Source organism: Ovis aries, chromosome 16 (assembly GCF_016772045.2).
Source record: "Ovis aries strain OAR_USU_Benz2616 breed Rambouillet chromosome 16, ARS-UI_Ramb_v3.0, whole genome shotgun sequence".
Lineage (NCBI taxonomy): Eukaryota > Metazoa > Chordata > Mammalia > Artiodactyla > Bovidae > Ovis > Ovis aries.
This window is the reverse complement of record NC_056069.1, coordinates 14350160-14369289: the sequence shown is the minus strand read 5'-3', so window position 1 is coordinate 14369289 and position 19130 is coordinate 14350160. Positions and strand designations below refer to the sequence as shown.

At 36.3% G+C, this 19130-nt stretch overlaps 1 protein-coding gene across 1 annotated transcript in view; it reads right to left on the bottom strand.

Moving 5' to 3' along the window:
• The window catches only part of ADAMTS6 (ADAM metallopeptidase with thrombospondin type 1 motif 6), a 289952-nt gene that overhangs the window by 78388 nt on the left and 192434 nt on the right, over positions 1–19130 (bottom strand). The window contains exon 16 of the mRNA XM_012096844.4: positions 661–763. Coding sequence (XP_011952234.1) covers positions 661–763 — 103 coding nt within the window. The remainder of the gene's footprint in view (positions 1–660; positions 764–19130) is intronic.

Here is a 19130-nt window from a genome sequence, read left to right as displayed (position 1 = left end):
CACGGTATAGCCAAGAGAGAAAAAAAAAAAAAAAAAGGTAAGATGTTAGAAAAACAATAAATAAAAGTTGTTTTTAAGAGTACATTTTATTTTTCTAAGAGAAAATTTAAACAAATTTTAGTTTGTGTTTTGGGACCATAAGAAAACTTGAGCTTACTAAGCAATTAGCGTCTGATACTTGCCTAAATTAGAGTAAAAAATGTTTCCCTAAAAAAAGAACAATAATCACCAGTGGAAAGATCCTTGGCCTTTGGCCAAGAGAGAAACACATTTTCTTAGCTTCTTTTGAGCTGATTTATATCAGGGTGATAATTCCAAATATTTGATATTATAAATTATCATAATGTCTATACACCTCAAGGAAGTCTGAAGAATTCAGAAATATTATTTGGATTTACAACCTTTCTAGGAACTCTGTACCTAAATAGAATTAGGTTTTAAAAAATGATTTCTGATCATTTGTACTAACATATTAACTTTACTACAGGGAAACTACAGGAGACCTTTTTAGTACTAGAGCACTTTCCTGCTTTGATTTGTAAACGTTAATTTTTACTAGTCTGTATATGAATGTATGGGTATGTTTGTTTGTATTTATATATTCTCTTATATTTGCAAAGCTCTCAAGCATAATGAAAACTCTGCCAGGTTATACATTACCTCCAGTATAGGGTTTCCAATTATAATACTTTCCACGGAAAGGCATATTGTCAAAGTCTGCACACTGTTTCTCTCGAAAATCTCGGGCCCCCAAAGGACATGGCTAAAATAAAATAAAATAATAAATAGCATGATTGTTGAAAAATACCAAAACCAAGGGACAATGCCCCTAAAATTAAAAATGTCTGAACACCCAACACATTAGCTCACTCCCTTACTCCTGGGCTACAATTCTGGCATTTGCTTTACTGTTTCACAACCAGTATTCTGACTGAAGTGTCTGAATTGTAATCTTAGCCACGGAAGAAATAACTGAAGTAATTTAAACACAGTTAAGTGTTAGACAGTTTCCATATAACTTCACACTCAGATGCATGTCACAGTCCACTTTGCAATCAATCCGTTAGGTGTCTCCTTATAAACAGACGTAAAACCTAGGTGAAGACACTAAAACACAAAACCCTTTTTGGAAACAGTATTTGAGGTCCAGCTGCCACAACCAATCCCAGCTCTTTAAGAAATCAAGAGGCAGGTTTGTAACATGACATTCAGCACTATTAATTGTGGTTTGGATCCCAACTACTATAGCTATTTACTGTCTAGTCCTGACAAAAACCATATTTTGAGACGTGGAATGAACTGTGCAAAATCCTAGGCCTCAAGTGTAAACACCTTTAAATCAAAGAATTTGGACTTATTAAGATTTACATTTAATCTATTAACATCACAGAAAATAAAATACTAAATTTTCAAAACATGTACATGTGTTGGTTGTTGGAGAAGAGAAGGATGTTGAGAGAGTAAAGAGAGGATTATTTGTTTTTAAAAGATTGGAATGCTTTTTCTATCTAAGTTTTTTAGAGAAGAAAATCTTGCCAATCAATCTAGCTAGGTCTAGATTCCAAATTCCACATTATTTAGGGCCATCCTAAACTTGAAGTTCACAAAGAATTAAAAATATAAATTCTCATAGTGTTGAGGAAACATGACCTAATTTGACTTATCCTTCAGAGTTCTGTACCAGTAGCATCTAAAATTGGGCTTCCCTGGTGGCTCAGATGGTAAAGTGTTTGCCTGCAATGTGGGAGACCTGGGTTTGATTCCTGGGTTGGGAAGATCCCCTGGAGAAGGAAATGGCAATCCACTCCAGCACTCTTGCCTGGAAAATCCCATGGACGGAGGAGCCTGATAAGCTATAGGCTACAGTCCATGGGGTCTCAAAGAGTTGGACACGACAAGTATATATTGCTTTTGAAACAGGGATGGAGAAAATATTTCCCTTAAACATGACAGAAAAAAACAAGTCATTAGATGAAATTCCCAACTGTGAACAAATATGTTACATTCTCAGAGATCATTTTGAGGACATTTTACTACCCTCCCTTAGATCTCTACATTTACTTAATACAGCTTCCTGAGATCAGTACATTGCTATTGTCCTTTAAATCAAGTGCAAAAAATAATAAGGCTACAATGTGCAAACGTGTGCAAGGTCATCATTACTTGCTATATGCGAAGAGCTGACTCATTGGAAAAGACCCTGATGCTGGGAGGGATTGAGGGCAGGAGGAGAAGGGGATGACAGAGGATGAGATGGTTGGATGGCATCATCGACTCAATGGACATGGGTTTGGGAGGATTCCGGGAGTTGATGATGGACAGGGAGGCCTGGCGTGCTGAGGTTCATGGTGTCGCGAAGAGTCGGACACGACTGAGCGACTGAACTGAACTGAACTGAGGTTTGAATTTCTAGCGTATCAAGTTTAAAGCCTCAGATTCTGAAAATAGAGGCAGCAGGTCTACATTCTGTTATGAGCCTTGCATTTTAAGATATTTTCTGCACATTAAAATATGACACTGCAATGCTAAATCCAATGGTTTTACTTATCAAATTATCCTTCATATTTGCCCTTTAAAAAAATGAAAAAGAACTATTCACATAGGCTATGCAATGCATCACACTAGAAAGATATGCTTCCACCATCTTTTGTTTCATGGTGTGCTAATTTTTGGAATAAAGAAATGCTTTCCATTACAAGCTATTTTCAAGAAACCCCAGAAAATGACCAAGGTTATCAGTGGCTTTGTATGCAGCAAGACTAGTTTTAAAGAAAATATCCTCAATTTTATTTTTTTTTAGTTTTTATTTTTTAATTTTAAAATCTTTAATTCTTACATGCGTTCCCAAACATGAACCCCCCTCCCTCCTCCCTCCCCATAACATCTCTCTGGGTCATCCCCATGCACCAGCCCCAAGCATGCTGCATCCTGCGTCAGACATAGACTGGCGATTCAATTCTTACATGATAGTATACATGTTAGAATGTCATTCTCCCAAATCATCCCACCCTCTCCCTCTCCCTCTGAGTCCAAAAGTCCGTTATACAAATCTGTGTCTCTTTCCCTGTCTTGCATACAGGGTCGTCATTGCCATCTTCCTAAATTCCATATATATGTGTTAGTATACTGTATTGGTGTTTTTCTTTCTGGCTTACTTCACTCTGTATAAATCGGCTCCAGTTTCATCCATCTCATCAGAACTGATTCAAATGAATTCTTTTTTTACAGCTGAGTAATACTCCATTGTGTATATGTACCACAGCTTTCTTATCCATTCATCTGCTGATGGACATCTAGGTTGTTTCCATGTCCTGGCTATTATAAACAGTGCTGTGATGAACATTGGGGTACATGTGTCTCTTTCAATTCTGGTTTCCTCGGTGTGTATGCCCAGCAGTGGGATTGCTGGGTCATAAGGTAGTTCTATTTGCAATTTTTAAAGGAATCTCCACACTGTTCTCCATAGTGGCTGTACTAGTTTGCATTCCCACCAACAGTGTAGGAGGGTTCCCTTTTCTCCACACCCTCTCCAGCATTTATTGCTTGCAGATTTTTGGATTGCAGCCATTCTGACTGGTGTGAAGTGGTACCTCATTGTGGTTTTGATTTGCATTTCTCTAATAATGAGTGATGTTGAGCATCTTTTCATGTGTTTGTTAGCCATCCGTATGTCTTCTTTGGAGAAATGTCTCTTTAGTTCTTTGGCCCATTTTTTGATTGGGTCGTTGATTTTTCTGGAATTGAGCTGCATAAGTTGCTTGTATATTTTTGAGATTAGTTGTTTGTCAGTTGCTTCATTTGCTATTATTTTCTCCCATTCTGAAGGCTGTCTTTTCACCTTGCTTATATTTTCCTTTGTTGTGCAGAAGCTTTTAATTTTAATTAGATCCCATTTGTTTATTTTTGCTTTTATTTCCAGAATTCTGGGAGGTGGATCATAGAAGTAATTTGAAATACAACTTTTCACACAATATTTAAGTATTTGTAAAGCACCAACCACCTAAAACTTCATCCAGGCATGTCTTTCAATCTATTTGGAGTAAAGTATAAAAAGGGAAAAACTACAATCCTATCTGAGGCAATAAGTATATGACAGCACATTATAAGTTGTCTACAAGTGCTGTATATAGGTGAAAGATCGAAGTGTCAAATGAACCAGGGAAATATTTGTTGAGGAAGAAAATCTTGAATGCATCACAAGAATTATAATAAAAGTGCCATACATACTTATTCTTTATAACATTATAAAATATTAAAATATTATAGGAATTGAGCTGGTTAAGAAAGAAAACAGACTTCTATTAAGAATGAAGCCAAGACTTCTCTGTGGTGCAATGGCTAAGACTCCACGCTCCCAACACAGGGGAGCCAGGTTCAGGGAACTAGATCTCATATGCTGCAACAAAAGATCCTGTGTGCCACAACTAAGACCCAGCATGGCCAAATAAATAAATAAAATAAAAATAAATATTAAAAAAAAGAATTAAGCCAAGTAAAGCCATGGGGAAAGAAAAGAAAAGGTCAATTTTTGGAATAGTTGGATAAAGCCCATCCTGGATGAAAGAAAGGAACTGTATAGAAGGATAAAAGTTAACATTTCATAGATAAAAATTGGTTAAAAAAAAAAAGCCCTGAAATCATAAATGAAGTTGAGGGACACTCACTTCAAAAAAAAAAAAGAAACAAACAAAAATCCTATTCTTGACCATCTGTGTAACTATTATCCTAAACAGCAGAGAAGTAAAAAGTCCAAAAGACGAATATTAGTTTAATTACATACCTGGATAACATTTCATAAGATTTCTGACCTATTCTTTTCTTGTGATAACCATTCCCAGGGTCAGCATAGTAAAATTAACAATAACAATACATACTTACGTTTTTCTAAGCATTTAGTAAGTACCTATTCCATGGCATACTACTGTTCAGAGGTCTCTAGATCTATTATAAGCTGTCTCACCACTCTTGAGGTGGTTATAATTAATAATCCCAATTTACAACTGAATAAATTATATTAGTCTGCTTAGTAATAGTTTCAATGTGCAAAGACACTTCCTTCATCAGAGTAGGGGCTTCCACTGGACTCTGTAAATGCTACAATAACAACATAGGTTTTTAGCTCTGCTGCTGCTGCTAAGTCACTTCAGTCGTGTCCAACTCTGTACGATCCCATAAATGGCAGCCCACCAGGCTCCCCCGTCCCTGGGATTCTCCAGGGAAGAACACTGGAGTCGGTTGCCATTTCCTTCTCCAATGCATGAAAGTGAAAAGTGAAAGTGAAGTCACTCTTACAAAGTACAAAAACCTGATAGGAGTAACTTGGGTTCTAGACCTAGCCTTGTCTTTACCAGCTGCAAGTTTATCTGCTCCAACTAGTTTTTTCTTATTTGTAAAATGAGAGGGTTAAAGTATGAATTTTCAGACTTAGATTTGATTCTAACTGATTTATTTCATTTACCGCCTTCAGCAATGTACTTAACTTTCCAGGTATCATCTATAATCTAGGGATGATACTACGATTTACTCTGCAGGTGAGGATTTATGTAAACTGTTTAGTTCTGTACCTGGCAGTGGTTCAGTTCAGTTCAGTCGCTCAGTCATGTCCGACTCTGCGACCCCATGGACTGCAGCACGCCAGGCTTCCATGTCCATCACCAACTCCTGGAGCTTGCTACCTGATAGTGGTAGCACTCACTATTAGCAGTTGTGTGATCTTTGGTCTAGGCATCCTTGGACTCATTCTGCACCCTCCTCTTGGTCTGTTCTTTATTTCAGGGGAACAAATCTGCAGGCTCTATTTCATAGGATTCTATGTCAGTTGACTTCTAGTTGAGTTCAGGCAGTGGAAGGCACTAGTGGGAGAAGCCAGGGTATTTCATTTCCTCTCTACCTCCAGCAGCATCTTAGGCAGAAGAAGAGTACTTTTGTGGCTCCAACATCAAACAGCCACCCTTACCCTCAATCCTATGGTTCCAGATTCAGCTGTGTGATTTCAGTCTCTAGCATGAAATAAAACTACCTCCTTCCTGTTTTTCTAGTAGGAGGGGTGGTATCTTTCTGCTGATGCTGATCTATGGGCTTGTCACCCTCTTCCATTATCCATGTAACCAATTCTTTACATTAAATTCACTTGATTCAAATATTCAGAGGTTCATATTATTATGGTTGGATCTTCACAGATACTACAGTTGATGATGATGATGATGATGATGATGAAGAGGAATAATGAGAAAAGAAAGAGGAGAAGAAAGAAGAGGAAATGATAGTAGTGGTATTGGTACTTGGGAGACTGAATAGATATGTTTCCTTGGATTATATTTTGCAATTTATTGGTTAAAGGCAGAGGCTGGCAAACTTCTGTCAAGGGCCACACAGTAAATATTTTAGACTTTGTGGTCCGTATAATCTCTGTTGAATGTGCTCTGCTGCTTCAGTTGTATCTGACTCTTTGAAATCAGTGTCTGACTGCTTGTTACTGACCAAAATAAAAGATGCCCAGGGAATTTTACAAATAAACAAACATTTTATTTTTCTAGTGTACTAATCCAGTGGAATCTTTCCCTCTTTTAAAATATTTCAGTATACATTGTTAGTTGCTCAGATGTGTCCGACTCTTTGCGATCCCAGCGACTGTAGCCCAACAGGCTCCTCTGTTCATGGAACTCTCCAAGCAAGAATATGGGAGTGGGTTGCCATTTCCTCCTCCAGGGGATCTTCCTGACCCAGGGACTGAACTCACATCTCTTGTCTCCTGCATTGGCAGGCAGATTCTTTAACACCAGCACCACCTGGGGAGCCTATATAATCTGTTACAACTACTCAGATGTGCCATTACCCTTTTTAAAGAAGACAGACCATATGTAAATGATAGGGCTGTGTTCCACTAAAATATTATTTACAAAAAGAGGCGATGGTTCAAATTTGACCCAGCAGGCACAATTTGCCAACCCCTGATTCAGGATGTTAACATCTGTATGTCAGCATTGTGCAGAAGAACCAAGCTCACCTATTAATTTTTGAGTCAATACAGAATCATACACTTTAAAGACTGATGTCAGATTATAATATAATTTGCATAAAATATTTAAACTTCCTGTTATCCCCATAGGGGTCATACACTCTGTATAATCCATAGAAAGATAAAAATACTTTTCAGATGACCACAATTATTATCCAGTTCTTTCTTTCAGCCAAAATCTGTTTTCCCATAACCCAGTGGTCTTGTGCCTTTCTTCTGAACAAATCTAATCCCTAACTGAAAGGTATCTAGATCTTGATGGCTTTCTTATGGGGACATAATAAATTATCATTAGTACTTTTAAAACCAGGCACCAAGAACTGACCTTAGGGGTCTTTATATTCAGCAAATATATATAAAAATATTTTATGTATCACATAAGATCTAGGCTCTGGAGATAATGCAGTACACAAAACAGATTAGGTCCCTGCTTTCATGGAGCTCACTGTAGTTAACTGGAGATGAGAAAGAAGAAAAATAATGCAGGGTACTAAGATGGTGGTTAGGTGGAGGTTGGGGGACGTTGTTTTAAATGGTAGACTAAGAAAAATTTTCTCTGATAAGGTGGCACTGAAGCAGAGAGTTAAAAAATTGAGGACATGACTTATGTACATATCTTTAAAAGAGCGTTCCAGGAAACATTAAATGCAAAGGGTCTGAGGCAGGAATGTGGGAAATTCACAAAATAACATGGAAGATGGACGGTCTTGTAAATTGGAAACTGCAGCAGACTTGGGGACTTGATTCCATACCTTTCTGTTTCTAGAATATATCAGCTAGTGTTATCTTTTAATTTAATTGTTTCCTTCAGTGGACGCTCTGAATTTGTGTTGATTAGAAATAAGCTTACGAGGAGTTGTATATTCTGGTTGCAAAGAATGAGAAAGATCAAAGAAAAGAGTAATCTCTTAAGGAAAAATTCCATAAAATATATTTTTGTTTTGTTTAAGCATAATGGCAATTTAGGGAGCAATGTTTTTTAAATTACTTAAGTATAATAAATGTTGACACTATGTCAAAACCATAACAGGAAATAGGCATAGGCAACAAATTTATTATGTAAAGCTTGACAGGTTTTCAGCTTCCTAGTGTTAACACTAATCAAGCATCCTCTCCTTCTGAAAAGCAATCAGCAGGGCCCCATATAAATCTAGAAAGCAGGCCTCAGTATCTTTTGATCTTAGTATTTTCAAATATACAAAAAAAACCAATATTAGCATCTTTTTCATTACTTTTTTTTTTTAAAGAAATGAGTATGTTAGCACATTCTATGGACTATCTTAGGCTTCCAATCATGTTGACAGATTACAAGAATCTCCTTTCACAATACTTTTTATTGCTAGATAAATCTAAAAAAAAGAAAAAGTAATTCATTGGGGCATGCTGTTGCTGCTGCTAAGCCGAGTCAGTCGTGTCCGACTCTGTGCAACCCCTAGATGGCAGCCCACCAGACTCCCCCGTCCCTGGGATTCTCCAGGCAAGAACACTGGAGTAGTTTGCCATTTCCTTTTCCAATGCGTGAAAGTGAAAAGTGAAAGTGACATCACTCAGCTGTGTCTGACTCTTCGCGACCCCATGGACTGTAGCCCACCAGGCTCCTCCATCCATGGGATTTCCCAGGCAAGAGTACTGGAGTGGGGTGCCATTGCTTTCTCCTCATTGGGGCATAAAAGTGTTATAAAAAGAAATCTCAGCTTTCGCTGACAAACTGTCCTGGGACTTTTCTATTACTAGAGTTGAAATCTTCGTTTTATTCCAAAAACTAGGGTGACCTTGGAAAGTCCTGGGATCTCTTTGTGCCTTCTTTCTTTTGTTTGCAAAATACACCCCAAATGCCCTTACCTTTCAAGAGCAATACATCCCAATATGTTTGCAAATGAGGAAAATTCTGCAAATACTGAATTAAGTCTTCTTGTTATTGTTCAGTTACTCACTTGTGTCTGACTCTTTGTGACCCCATGGACAGTAGCACTCCAGGCTTCCCTGTCCTTCACCATCTCCTGGAGTTTGCTCAAACTCACGTCCATTGAATCAGTGATGCCATCCAAGCGTCTCATGCTCTGTTGCCCTCTTCTCTTGCCCTCAATCTTTCCCAGCATCAGGGTCTTTTCCAATGAGTTGGCTCTTTGCATCAGGTGGCCAGAGTATTGGAGCTTCGGCTTCAACATCAGCCCTTCCAATGAATATTCAGGACTGTTTTCCTTTAGGATGGACTGGTTTGATCTCCTTGCTGTCCAAGGGACTTTCAAGAGTCTTCTCCAGCATCACAGTTCGAAGGCATAAATTCTTAGGCGCTCAGCCTTCCAGCTTTCACATCTATACATGATTACTGGAAAAACCATAGCTTTGACTATACAGACTTTTGTCAGCAAAGTGACATCTTTGCTTTTGAATAAGCTGTCGAGGTTTGTCATAACTTTTCTTCCAAGAAGCAAGTGTCTTCTAAATTCACGGCTGCATTCAGCAGCTGCAGTGATTTTGGAGCCCAAGAAAATACAGTCTGTCACTGTTTCCACTTTTTTTCCCACCTATTTGCCATGAAGTGATGGGACTGGATGCCATGATTTTGAACACAGAGTTTTAAGCCAGCTTTTCCACTCTCCTCTTTCACCCTCAGCAAGAGACTCTTTACTTCCTCTGTCTTATGGGTAATAAAGAGTGAGAAGCAAGCTGAAAATAAAAACTTTGTCCTCTCCCCCCTTTTCCCTTTCCTCGTTTTTTCCTAAAAGAGATGGGAAGGCTAGGAAGACAGGAGGACTCCTATAGCTTCAGGAAAAACAGCAAAATGAGCATTCTGTTGGCCTTTTCTCTTTTCCACCTTCTGTTTTTTCTTTCTTTCTTACATGCATGCCAAATGCACTTGTATCTCCTCACTATTACACTAGACCAACTTTATACATTGCCCAAATTTAATGTTCTTTCTCTTCACAATAGAAACATATTTTTAGGCACTTATATCCTATTACTTGAAGAAGCAGAAGTGGAGGTTGGATTCTGACTCTTGCTTTGCTTAGCAAGGCATGCACTTGACATGGGATTGTAAAAAAGGGACATATTTCTGTTCATTCACCCAGACAGGTATCATATACATAAAGATACCACATGCCTCTCTTATAAGTTCCAAACAAAATTACTGATTTCTTAATTATCAGGAACTGTTTTATTATCTCATTAAAAACATCACAAAGGCATTTCCAAGGTTAAATTTAGTGTTCAATATATGTAATAAATCATTTCAACCCCAGTTTTTTCTTTAATTGGAGGCTAATTACTTTACAATATTGTCGTGGTTTTTGCCATACATTCATATGAATCAGCCATGGGTGTATATGTGTTCCCCATCCTGAACCCCCCTCCTACCTCCCTCCCCATCCTATTCCTCTGGGTCATCCCAGTGCACCAGCCCTGAGCACCCTGTCTCATGCATCGAACCTGGACTGGCAATCTGTTTCACATATGATAATATACATGTTTCAATGCTATTCTCTTAAATCATCCCACCCTTGCCTTCTCCCTCAGAGTCCAAAAGTCTCTTCTTTACATCTGTGTCTCCTTCGCTGTCTCGCATATAGGGTCATCATTACCATCTTTCTAAATTCCATATATATACATTAATATACAGTATTGGTGTTTTTCTTTCTGACTTACTTCGCTCTGTATAATAGGCTCCAGTTTTATCCACCTCATTAAAACTGATTCAAATGTATTTTTTAAGAGCTGAGTAATATTCCATTGTGTGGAATATTACACAGCTTTCTTATCCATTTGTCTGACGATGGACATTTACGTTGCTTCCATGTCCTGGCTATTGTAAACAGTGCTGTGATGAACATTGGAATATCAATCCCAGTTTAAATGTAAACTTCTCATCTTTTCTCTCCCAAATAGTTCCTGGTTTTATGGGAGCAATTTCACTATACTTTTACTTTTGAAGAAAACAAAAGTCTGATAATCCTACATTGTCTAGAAAAATTTAAGTCTCAATCTCATGTTTGATATTATAGTCTCTTATACAAGTTTTCAAAATTAAAGCTGTTTTTATATGCCTCGTATAGCCTGTATTTTATTTAAATGTCTTCTATCCATAGCATGACCCTTTTCTCTAAGCCTGTAAAAATGTTAAGAATCAAATTTTTACTGTGTGATTTTAGAAATGTCTCTTTAAAGAACAAAATAAACAAGCAAGTTTTTTTCTATGCTTAAAGCTAGTCTTTATTTCTCAAAACAAGATACACACTATAAAATTCATGCTAACCTAAAGGTTAATGACACTGCTTCTGCTATTTTTTGCCATCTAATATATATATATATATAGACACATACATACATATGTATACATGAAAGTAAACTTTTATAAGTATTTTGAAGTATACTTATAAGAATAATGTGGTTGATACATGTTTGCTTTCTAATTATAACTTGGGACACAGTTATAACACTGTTAGTTAATAGAGCAACTCTGTACTTTGTCATCACTTACCCCATACCTTTCCCTGGGGGCAAGGTCTGTAGTTTCATAATTTTCTCAGCTATCTGGTTCTGCTGCAGGTTAAGGTTAGACTGGAAGTAAGACAATGTCAAAGGTGACTAAACTCAGAGCTTACTTTGCCATACCCACCTCCCAAAGGCTCCATCTTTTTAAAGAAGGCTAGAGCAGCATCTGGAAATTCTATGCCTTATTGAATCCTTTCCACGGCACTAGCCTATTGCTAAGCTTTAGTTCCTCATTTAAAAATATTTAAAAAACAAACAAACAAGGCACTTTTCTGGGCAGTTTAATGGTTAAGACCTGTGCTTCCAATGCAGAGGGCACAGGTTCCCAAATCCCACATGCCACGCAGCAAGGTCAGAAAAACAAAACAAAAAACAAAACACCAACCCTGTCTTTCCCTATTATAAAAGTGATTTGAAGATTTAATGAGTACTTTTAAAAATATATAAAAGTACTTTGTAATCTTTAAAACACAAATGTGTATAGTAATAGCTGCACGGATTGAATACAGATTAAGCACTAGATGTTTTAAAGTGTGTGTGCTCAGTTACACATGACTCTTTGTGACCCCATGGACTGCAGCCTGCCAGGCTCCTCTATCCATGGAATTTTCCAGGTGAGAATAATGGAGTAGGTTGCTATTTTCTACTCCAGGGGATATTCACAATCCAGGGATCAAACCGTCATCTCCTGTGTCTCCTGCATTGGCTGGTGGATTCTTTACCACTGAGCCACCTGGGAAGCCTAATTAAAGTGTTCCTTCTTTTAATTCTCAAACAGACCAGCAAGTTTGATATAATTATACTCTATTTATACAGGTGTTCCTTAAAAATTTAGTGATGTTAGGTATCTTGCCAGGGTAAAATAGTAACAACCAGGATTAAATTTAAGTCAATTCTAATCCAAAGTCCTACTTCTTTCACTATAGTTTTACCTCTGAATATAGGCTATACTTTTCCTGTGTATCACAACCAAGGCAATAACACCATTTAACTGACCTTAAGCAATGAATGGAAGTAAAGAACTGCAGACAGCATGCACCTCTAGCAAAGCTGACCAAAAAAACACCCATGTACTACATAACCTATGCTTAAATTTTAGAACAGACCACAGGTGAACTGGAAAATCGTTAGTCTCCATAATTTTTTTATAGTTTTGATGCATAAAATAAAGGAGGAAATGAGATGCTCAAGATGTAAGAATAATATGATTTCATCCAAACCAAGGTGGAGCTTAGGTTTTTCACCAGAAGTTCTATCCTAGTCACATTCTCACGCAGACAGGCAAATCACAAATAGTATGGAAAGAAAAACTTAAGGATTTTCTGGAAAATAGCTAACAATACCAGAACGCTCTTTTTAGAAATGTAGAAAAGTTCTTTATACTGTAGCTAATATTTCCTCTTTAGGCTTTGTTTTTTTTTTTAATTTTAGTTTTTTATTTTTTAAATTTTAAAATCTTTAATTCTTACATGCATTCCCAAACATGAACCCCCCTCCCACCTCCCTCCCCATAACATCTTTCTGGGTCATCCCCATAGAAAGTTTGGCTTATAACCTTAATGTAGGTATATTTTTCACCCATGACAAAAATCGTTTGATATTTAACACACTGATATATAAATTCTTCTACTTAAAATACTATGTACACCAATTTTTACCCTCTTAGAACATTTTATGTAATAGTTTGAAGTGACTGCAGTGAAAAGTTTCTCAGGAAAGCAGAAATGCCTGCTTAACAGTCAGTATTCTTTTATTCCAATAAAAAGGAGATTCCATATACAAAATAAAGTATTTTTCTAGCAATACTTAAGTAAACACTTTTAGAAGACTGAGTACATATCTGGATCTTTATTTCTCATAATGGCACTACTGGATAATCATGTTAGCTCCTACCTGTGCTCATTTATAAACACTGTCAGGACCTTATCAATCATTTAAGTCCAAAGAGGGCAACTGTCCTCAACCAGTGAACCCTCAGCATCACAGCTTCAATAAAGCTCTGCTCTCCAAAACCAAGTTCCGTAAGACCATGTCTATTAGATTAGTTTATGATTCCAAATATTCTCTTGAAGTTCCTGTTTAATGATAAGACCAAACTTCATCTAATTATCCTGTCTTTAACAGATGCCTTCTAGGGCTTCCCTTGTGGCTCAGCTGGTAAAGAATCCGCCAACAATGTGGGAGACCTGGGTTCAATCCCTTAGTTTCTCAGTAGCTTCAAGGCAAGAAGCATATTCATTGTTCCTGCCACAGCTATTGCCTTTACCTACCGTTCTGTCCTAGAAATCATGATGTGAATATCATAGAAAGAATCTTTGTCTAGATGCCAGAGGTTCCTAATACAGGGAACATACTACACATCTAATACACCCTGATGTAGACAGCCAGCCTCAGAGTCTATTGTGTGATAGCTTTGGCCTGTAGGCTGGTCATGCTGCTGCTGAGAGTGGTCAGACCAATTTTACAGCTCGCTTTATTTAAAAATCTTACAGACTGAGATTCTCTAAGTTGCCTCTTTCAAGAAACATAAGAGAAGTAAAAGACCTACACAAAATAAACACAAGAAAATTGACAAAATCGTTAATAAGCTCATACATATCGATAATTATCTTAAATAGAAATGGATTAAAAGTACCAACAAAAGACATAAGCTGGCTGGGTGGATGAAACATGTGTATGTATGTACTTCCACTTACCACAACCCCCAAATTATATGTAATCATTTTACATTGTTAGGTTAACCATGTCTCCATTATAGCTTGCAACTGTAATTACCTTTTCTGTCTGACTATTGATTGTGAAAACTGATAAATGTCTTTTACTACTGTGATTATTAAACTATTATCTGCTTAATAACATTGTATTATGATTGGTCAACAGAAAATAATATAATTCTATATCACTAAAACTATCATTTAATAGGAAAACTGGTCATCACTTTTTAAAAATCCAGATGCATATCAGAATTATCTTGAAATTTTTAAAAAATACAAGTGTCCAGTATTGCTTTTTTCTCCAGAGTTCCAGATGTGTTTCTAATGAGCATCCATGTTTAAAAACAACTGGACTATATGATGATTTTATCTAGTTTGTTTCACTTATTCTATTTCATATGCAGTACTCTCATTTCATTTAGCTTATGTTTTCCAATTTTTATATCTCTTTTTGTTGTTCTTTCTCAAGCCTTCATCAAGAGTAGTAGAAATGCTTTTGTACACACACACATATATAAATAGTATGTATAATATAATATATATATTAGAAAACCTATGAATTTTTGCCTAGCTAAAAAAATTTATGACATTTTGATTCCACTTGTTTGACTTAGTATGAAAAGAATGCTTAATTTCTAATTTATATTCACTCAAAAGTTTGATATAGTTTCGTGTATTCTGGCATCTAATATAACTGTTAAAAGATTAGAAAGTTTACTATCTTAATGATCTTTAAAAGAAAATTTGAACGAGGCTGGAAACTTCTAATCCAGTTCTAAGAATATAAGGAAATACTGTTGTTAAAAAAAAAACAAACAGGAAATTAATGTCATATAGTATTATTAACTAATGTTAATAATTAGTTTGTTTCAAATTTTGTTTCAATTTTACAAAATGTTATGGTAGTGGCCATTATTTGTTTTCATACCTTATTCAAGATTCCACTTTGTATTTAGCTGCATTAAGCAGCTTCAGCTGCATGCAACAAATTCTGAAAAATTCTCATTTTTATTCCATTACAAATATTTTCTAATATTGCTTGCTATATCAATAGCTTCTTAGACATACCCATCATTTAAAAGTGAACATTTAATTTTTTAAATACGTGGGGCTTTTAAGGTATCTTTGATATTAATTTCTCATTTAAATATTTTCTTCTCTGCAACCACCATCTCTTTTTTCAGTCTTCTAACTTTATTGTGGCTTTCAATGGCTAAGTCAAAGATCTGTCTTGCTAAATGTCACATAACACTTGAAAATATGTGGGTTGTTTTCAAATATCTTTTGATATTGACTTCTAACATAATTCAACAGTGATAAGAGAACAGATTCTGTATGATTTCAATACCTTTAGACAATGAAATTTTTGCACCTTGTTTTATGTCCATGGATATGTTCCAGTGTCTCCTAGTTTAGTGTCTATGGGAACCTGAATATAACTGTTGTAAGAAAATTGTATAAATTTTAATTATGTTGAATTGGTTCATGATGTTTTTCAGGTCTACTATGCCCTTCCACTTTTCTGTATGATTAATCTTATTAATTTTTGAGAGTTTGATATTGAAACTCCAACTAAAAAAATCTTTATTTATCTACTTAAAAAATAAGTTTGATATATAGTAGAAATATATATTACCTTGTTCTAAATTTTCCAAGTCTCTTATAAATGTGTTATCATACTTTCATAATTTCATCTGCTATTCAGCTGTATAAAGTCAAAATGTATTTTGACTTCAGTAATGTATTTTGCTGTATTTCTTAGTGGCACGAAATAAATCACTTATCAACTAATTTGTGTTGTAGAAACAAGGCTGTAAAAAAACAGACTATAATATAAGCTTATAGCATAATTTTTCTAGATTTCTATTGAACAAATGGAAATTAAAATTATCCTACAAGTCAACTCACTGCTGAGGAGTGGTGAGTACAGAAAATATGGTTAAAATAATAGGTCTAGTATGTAGAAAGTGCTCAATAAATGTTAGCAGCAGCTACAACTATTACTACTACTGTTGCTGCTGGTACTACTGGTATTGCTATTAGTACTAGTCCTGTTACTGCTGCTACTACTTTTGTTGCTGAAAGATAGAAACTAGATGAGCGCTGATGCAGAATCTGAGGTATACTCAACGTCTATCACTCCCTACTTTCTTGCTTGCTTGTTGTTGTTCAGTCACTGAGTCGTGTCCGGCTCCTTGAGACCCCCTGGACTGCAGCATGCCAAGCTTCCCTGTCCTTCACCATCTCCCAGAGTTTGCCCAGGTTCATGTTCATTGAATTGGTGATGCCATCCAACCATCTCGCTCTCTGTTGTCCTCTTCTCTTTCTGTCTTCAGTCTTTTGCAGCATCAGGGTCTTTTCTGATGAGTCAGCTCTTTGCATCAGATGGCCAAAGTATTGGAGCTTCAGCTTCACATCAATCCTTCTAATGAGTGTTCAGGGTTGATTTCCTTTAAGCTTGACTGGTTTGATCTCTTGCTATTCAAGGGATTCTCAAGACTCTTCTCCAGCATCACAGTTTGAAAGTATCAATTCTTTGGCATTCAACCTTCTTTATGGTCCAACTCTCACATCCGTACACGACTACTGGAAAGACCATTATTGTTTGGTCACTAACTCGTGTCTAACTCTTTTGTGATTCCAGGAACTGTACCCCTCCAGGCTCCTCTGCCCATGGGATTTCCCAGGCAAGTATAGTGCCATTTCCTTCTCCAGGAGATCTTCCTGAATCAGGGATCAAACCTGAGTTTCCTGCTTGGCAGACGGATTCTTTACCACTAAGCCACCAGGGAAAGACCATAGCCTTGACTATATAGACTTTTGTTGGCAAAGTGATGTCTTTGCTTTTTAATACACTGTCTAGGTTTCCTTCCAATCATCTTCTAAGTTCATGCCTGCAGTCACCATCCACAGTGATTTTAGAGCCCAAGAAGAGGAAATCTGTCACTGCTTCTACCTTTTTCCCTTCTATTTGCCATGAAGTGATGGGACTGGATGCCATGATCTTAGTTTTTTTAATATTGAGTTTTAAGCCAGCTTTTTCACTCTCCTCTTTCACCTTCATCAAGAGGCTCTTTAGTTCCTCTTCACTTTCTGCCATTAGAGTGGTATCATCTGCATATCTGAGGTTGTTGATATTTTTCCTGGCAATTTTGATTCCAGCTTGTAACTCATCCAGCCTGGCATTCTGCATAACATGCTTTGCATATAAGTTAAATAGACAGGGTGACAATACGCAGCTTTGTCGTACTCCTTTCTCAATTTTGCACCAGTCAGTTGTTCCATGTTTGATTCTAACTGTTGTTCTTGACCCACATACAGGTTTCTCAGGAGATAGGTAAGATGGTCACATATTACCATCTCTTAAAGAGTTTTCACAGTTTGTTATGGTCCACACAGTCAAAGGCTTTAGCATAGTCAATGAAGAAGAAGCAGATGTTTTTCTGGAATTCCCTTCCTTTCTCTATGATCCTGCAAATGTTCGCTATTTGATCTCTGGCTCCTCTGCCTTTTCTAAACAGAATTCTAATTTTTTCTCAGGAATCTACTTCTCAGAGAGGATGACTCTAACACCATTTTAAGGACTTATCTGGATTAGCTGAAACCAGTTATGGTAATATCATTCCTTTTGCTTGTGACTGGGTTAAGGGTGGGCATGTGGCGTCTTGACCAACAAAACATGAAGGAAGTCTGCTGAAGAAGCAGGGAAGAAGCTTTGGTAAAAACTTGTCATATACTTAAGAAAGACACACAGGAGTACTTTATCTCTTCTCTTCCTCTGAATATTGTCAGGGAAAAGTACCTTAGTTGTTCTGTTGCTCCCTTTTTGATGCTTTTCAGTTTCCTTTAAAAAAAATATGACCTTAGGATATTTTCCTTACTATCTGGTCAGCTCTTTGCTGATTTTAAAATGTTAAAAAAATATCTTATTCAGCAATCTAAAAAAATTTTTCTGTCACAGTAATGTCATTACCAAAAACAGAAGTTTCACATTTGTTTCTAAAATGAACTAAGATTGATTTGATTAAAGAATTTTATCCATACTATTTATAGTCTTTTTTATTATTTTTTTAAATTTTATATTTACAGTGCTTCAGGTGTACAGCAAAGTGATTCAGTTATACCTATCTATATATATATTCTTCAGATTCTTTTTCATTATAGGTTATTACAAGATATTGAATATAATCTTCTGTGCTATACAGTAGGTCCTTCAAAACAAAAATAGACTCAACAGACATAGAAAAAGAAACTTAAGGTTAGCAAAAGAAGAAGGGAGAAGGATAAATTAGAAATTTGGGAATAACAAATACAATCTTCTTTATAATAACTAGTTTTCTACTGCAAAGCTAGACTAGCTTTGTGCTGTCCAATACAGCTGTCACTAGCCACATGTGGCTATTTAAATTAAATTAATTAAAGATTCTGTTCTTCTGTTGCACTAGATGAATTTCAAGTGTTCAACAGCTAATTTGACTATGCATTGGACAGTGCATATATAGAATATTTCCATCATTGAGGAACATAATCTTGGACAGTGCTGGGCTAGATTATGTGCCTAGAAAGTTTAAATCTTCATGTATTAGATTAAATTTTAAAAGGCTCCAGCTTCTACAATTTATGCTCAGATAGCTTTATTAACTTGGATAGCATGAAAATAAGTTTTGGTGTGGTAATTTATTTGTCTCAAATTCTGAACTAGTAGAGACAAGATTAATGAAAAAACATTATTTGCATATCCATTATATATATATATGTTAAATATATCTCCTTAACATTTGCTGAAAGCTGAAACAGAAGACAAAGATACTAATAGAAATGTCAAGCGACCAATAGCAAGCTTTATGAAAAATCTGAGCTTATAAAACATGGGTAAAATGTGCGTCTGGCGTGTCTTTATCTGT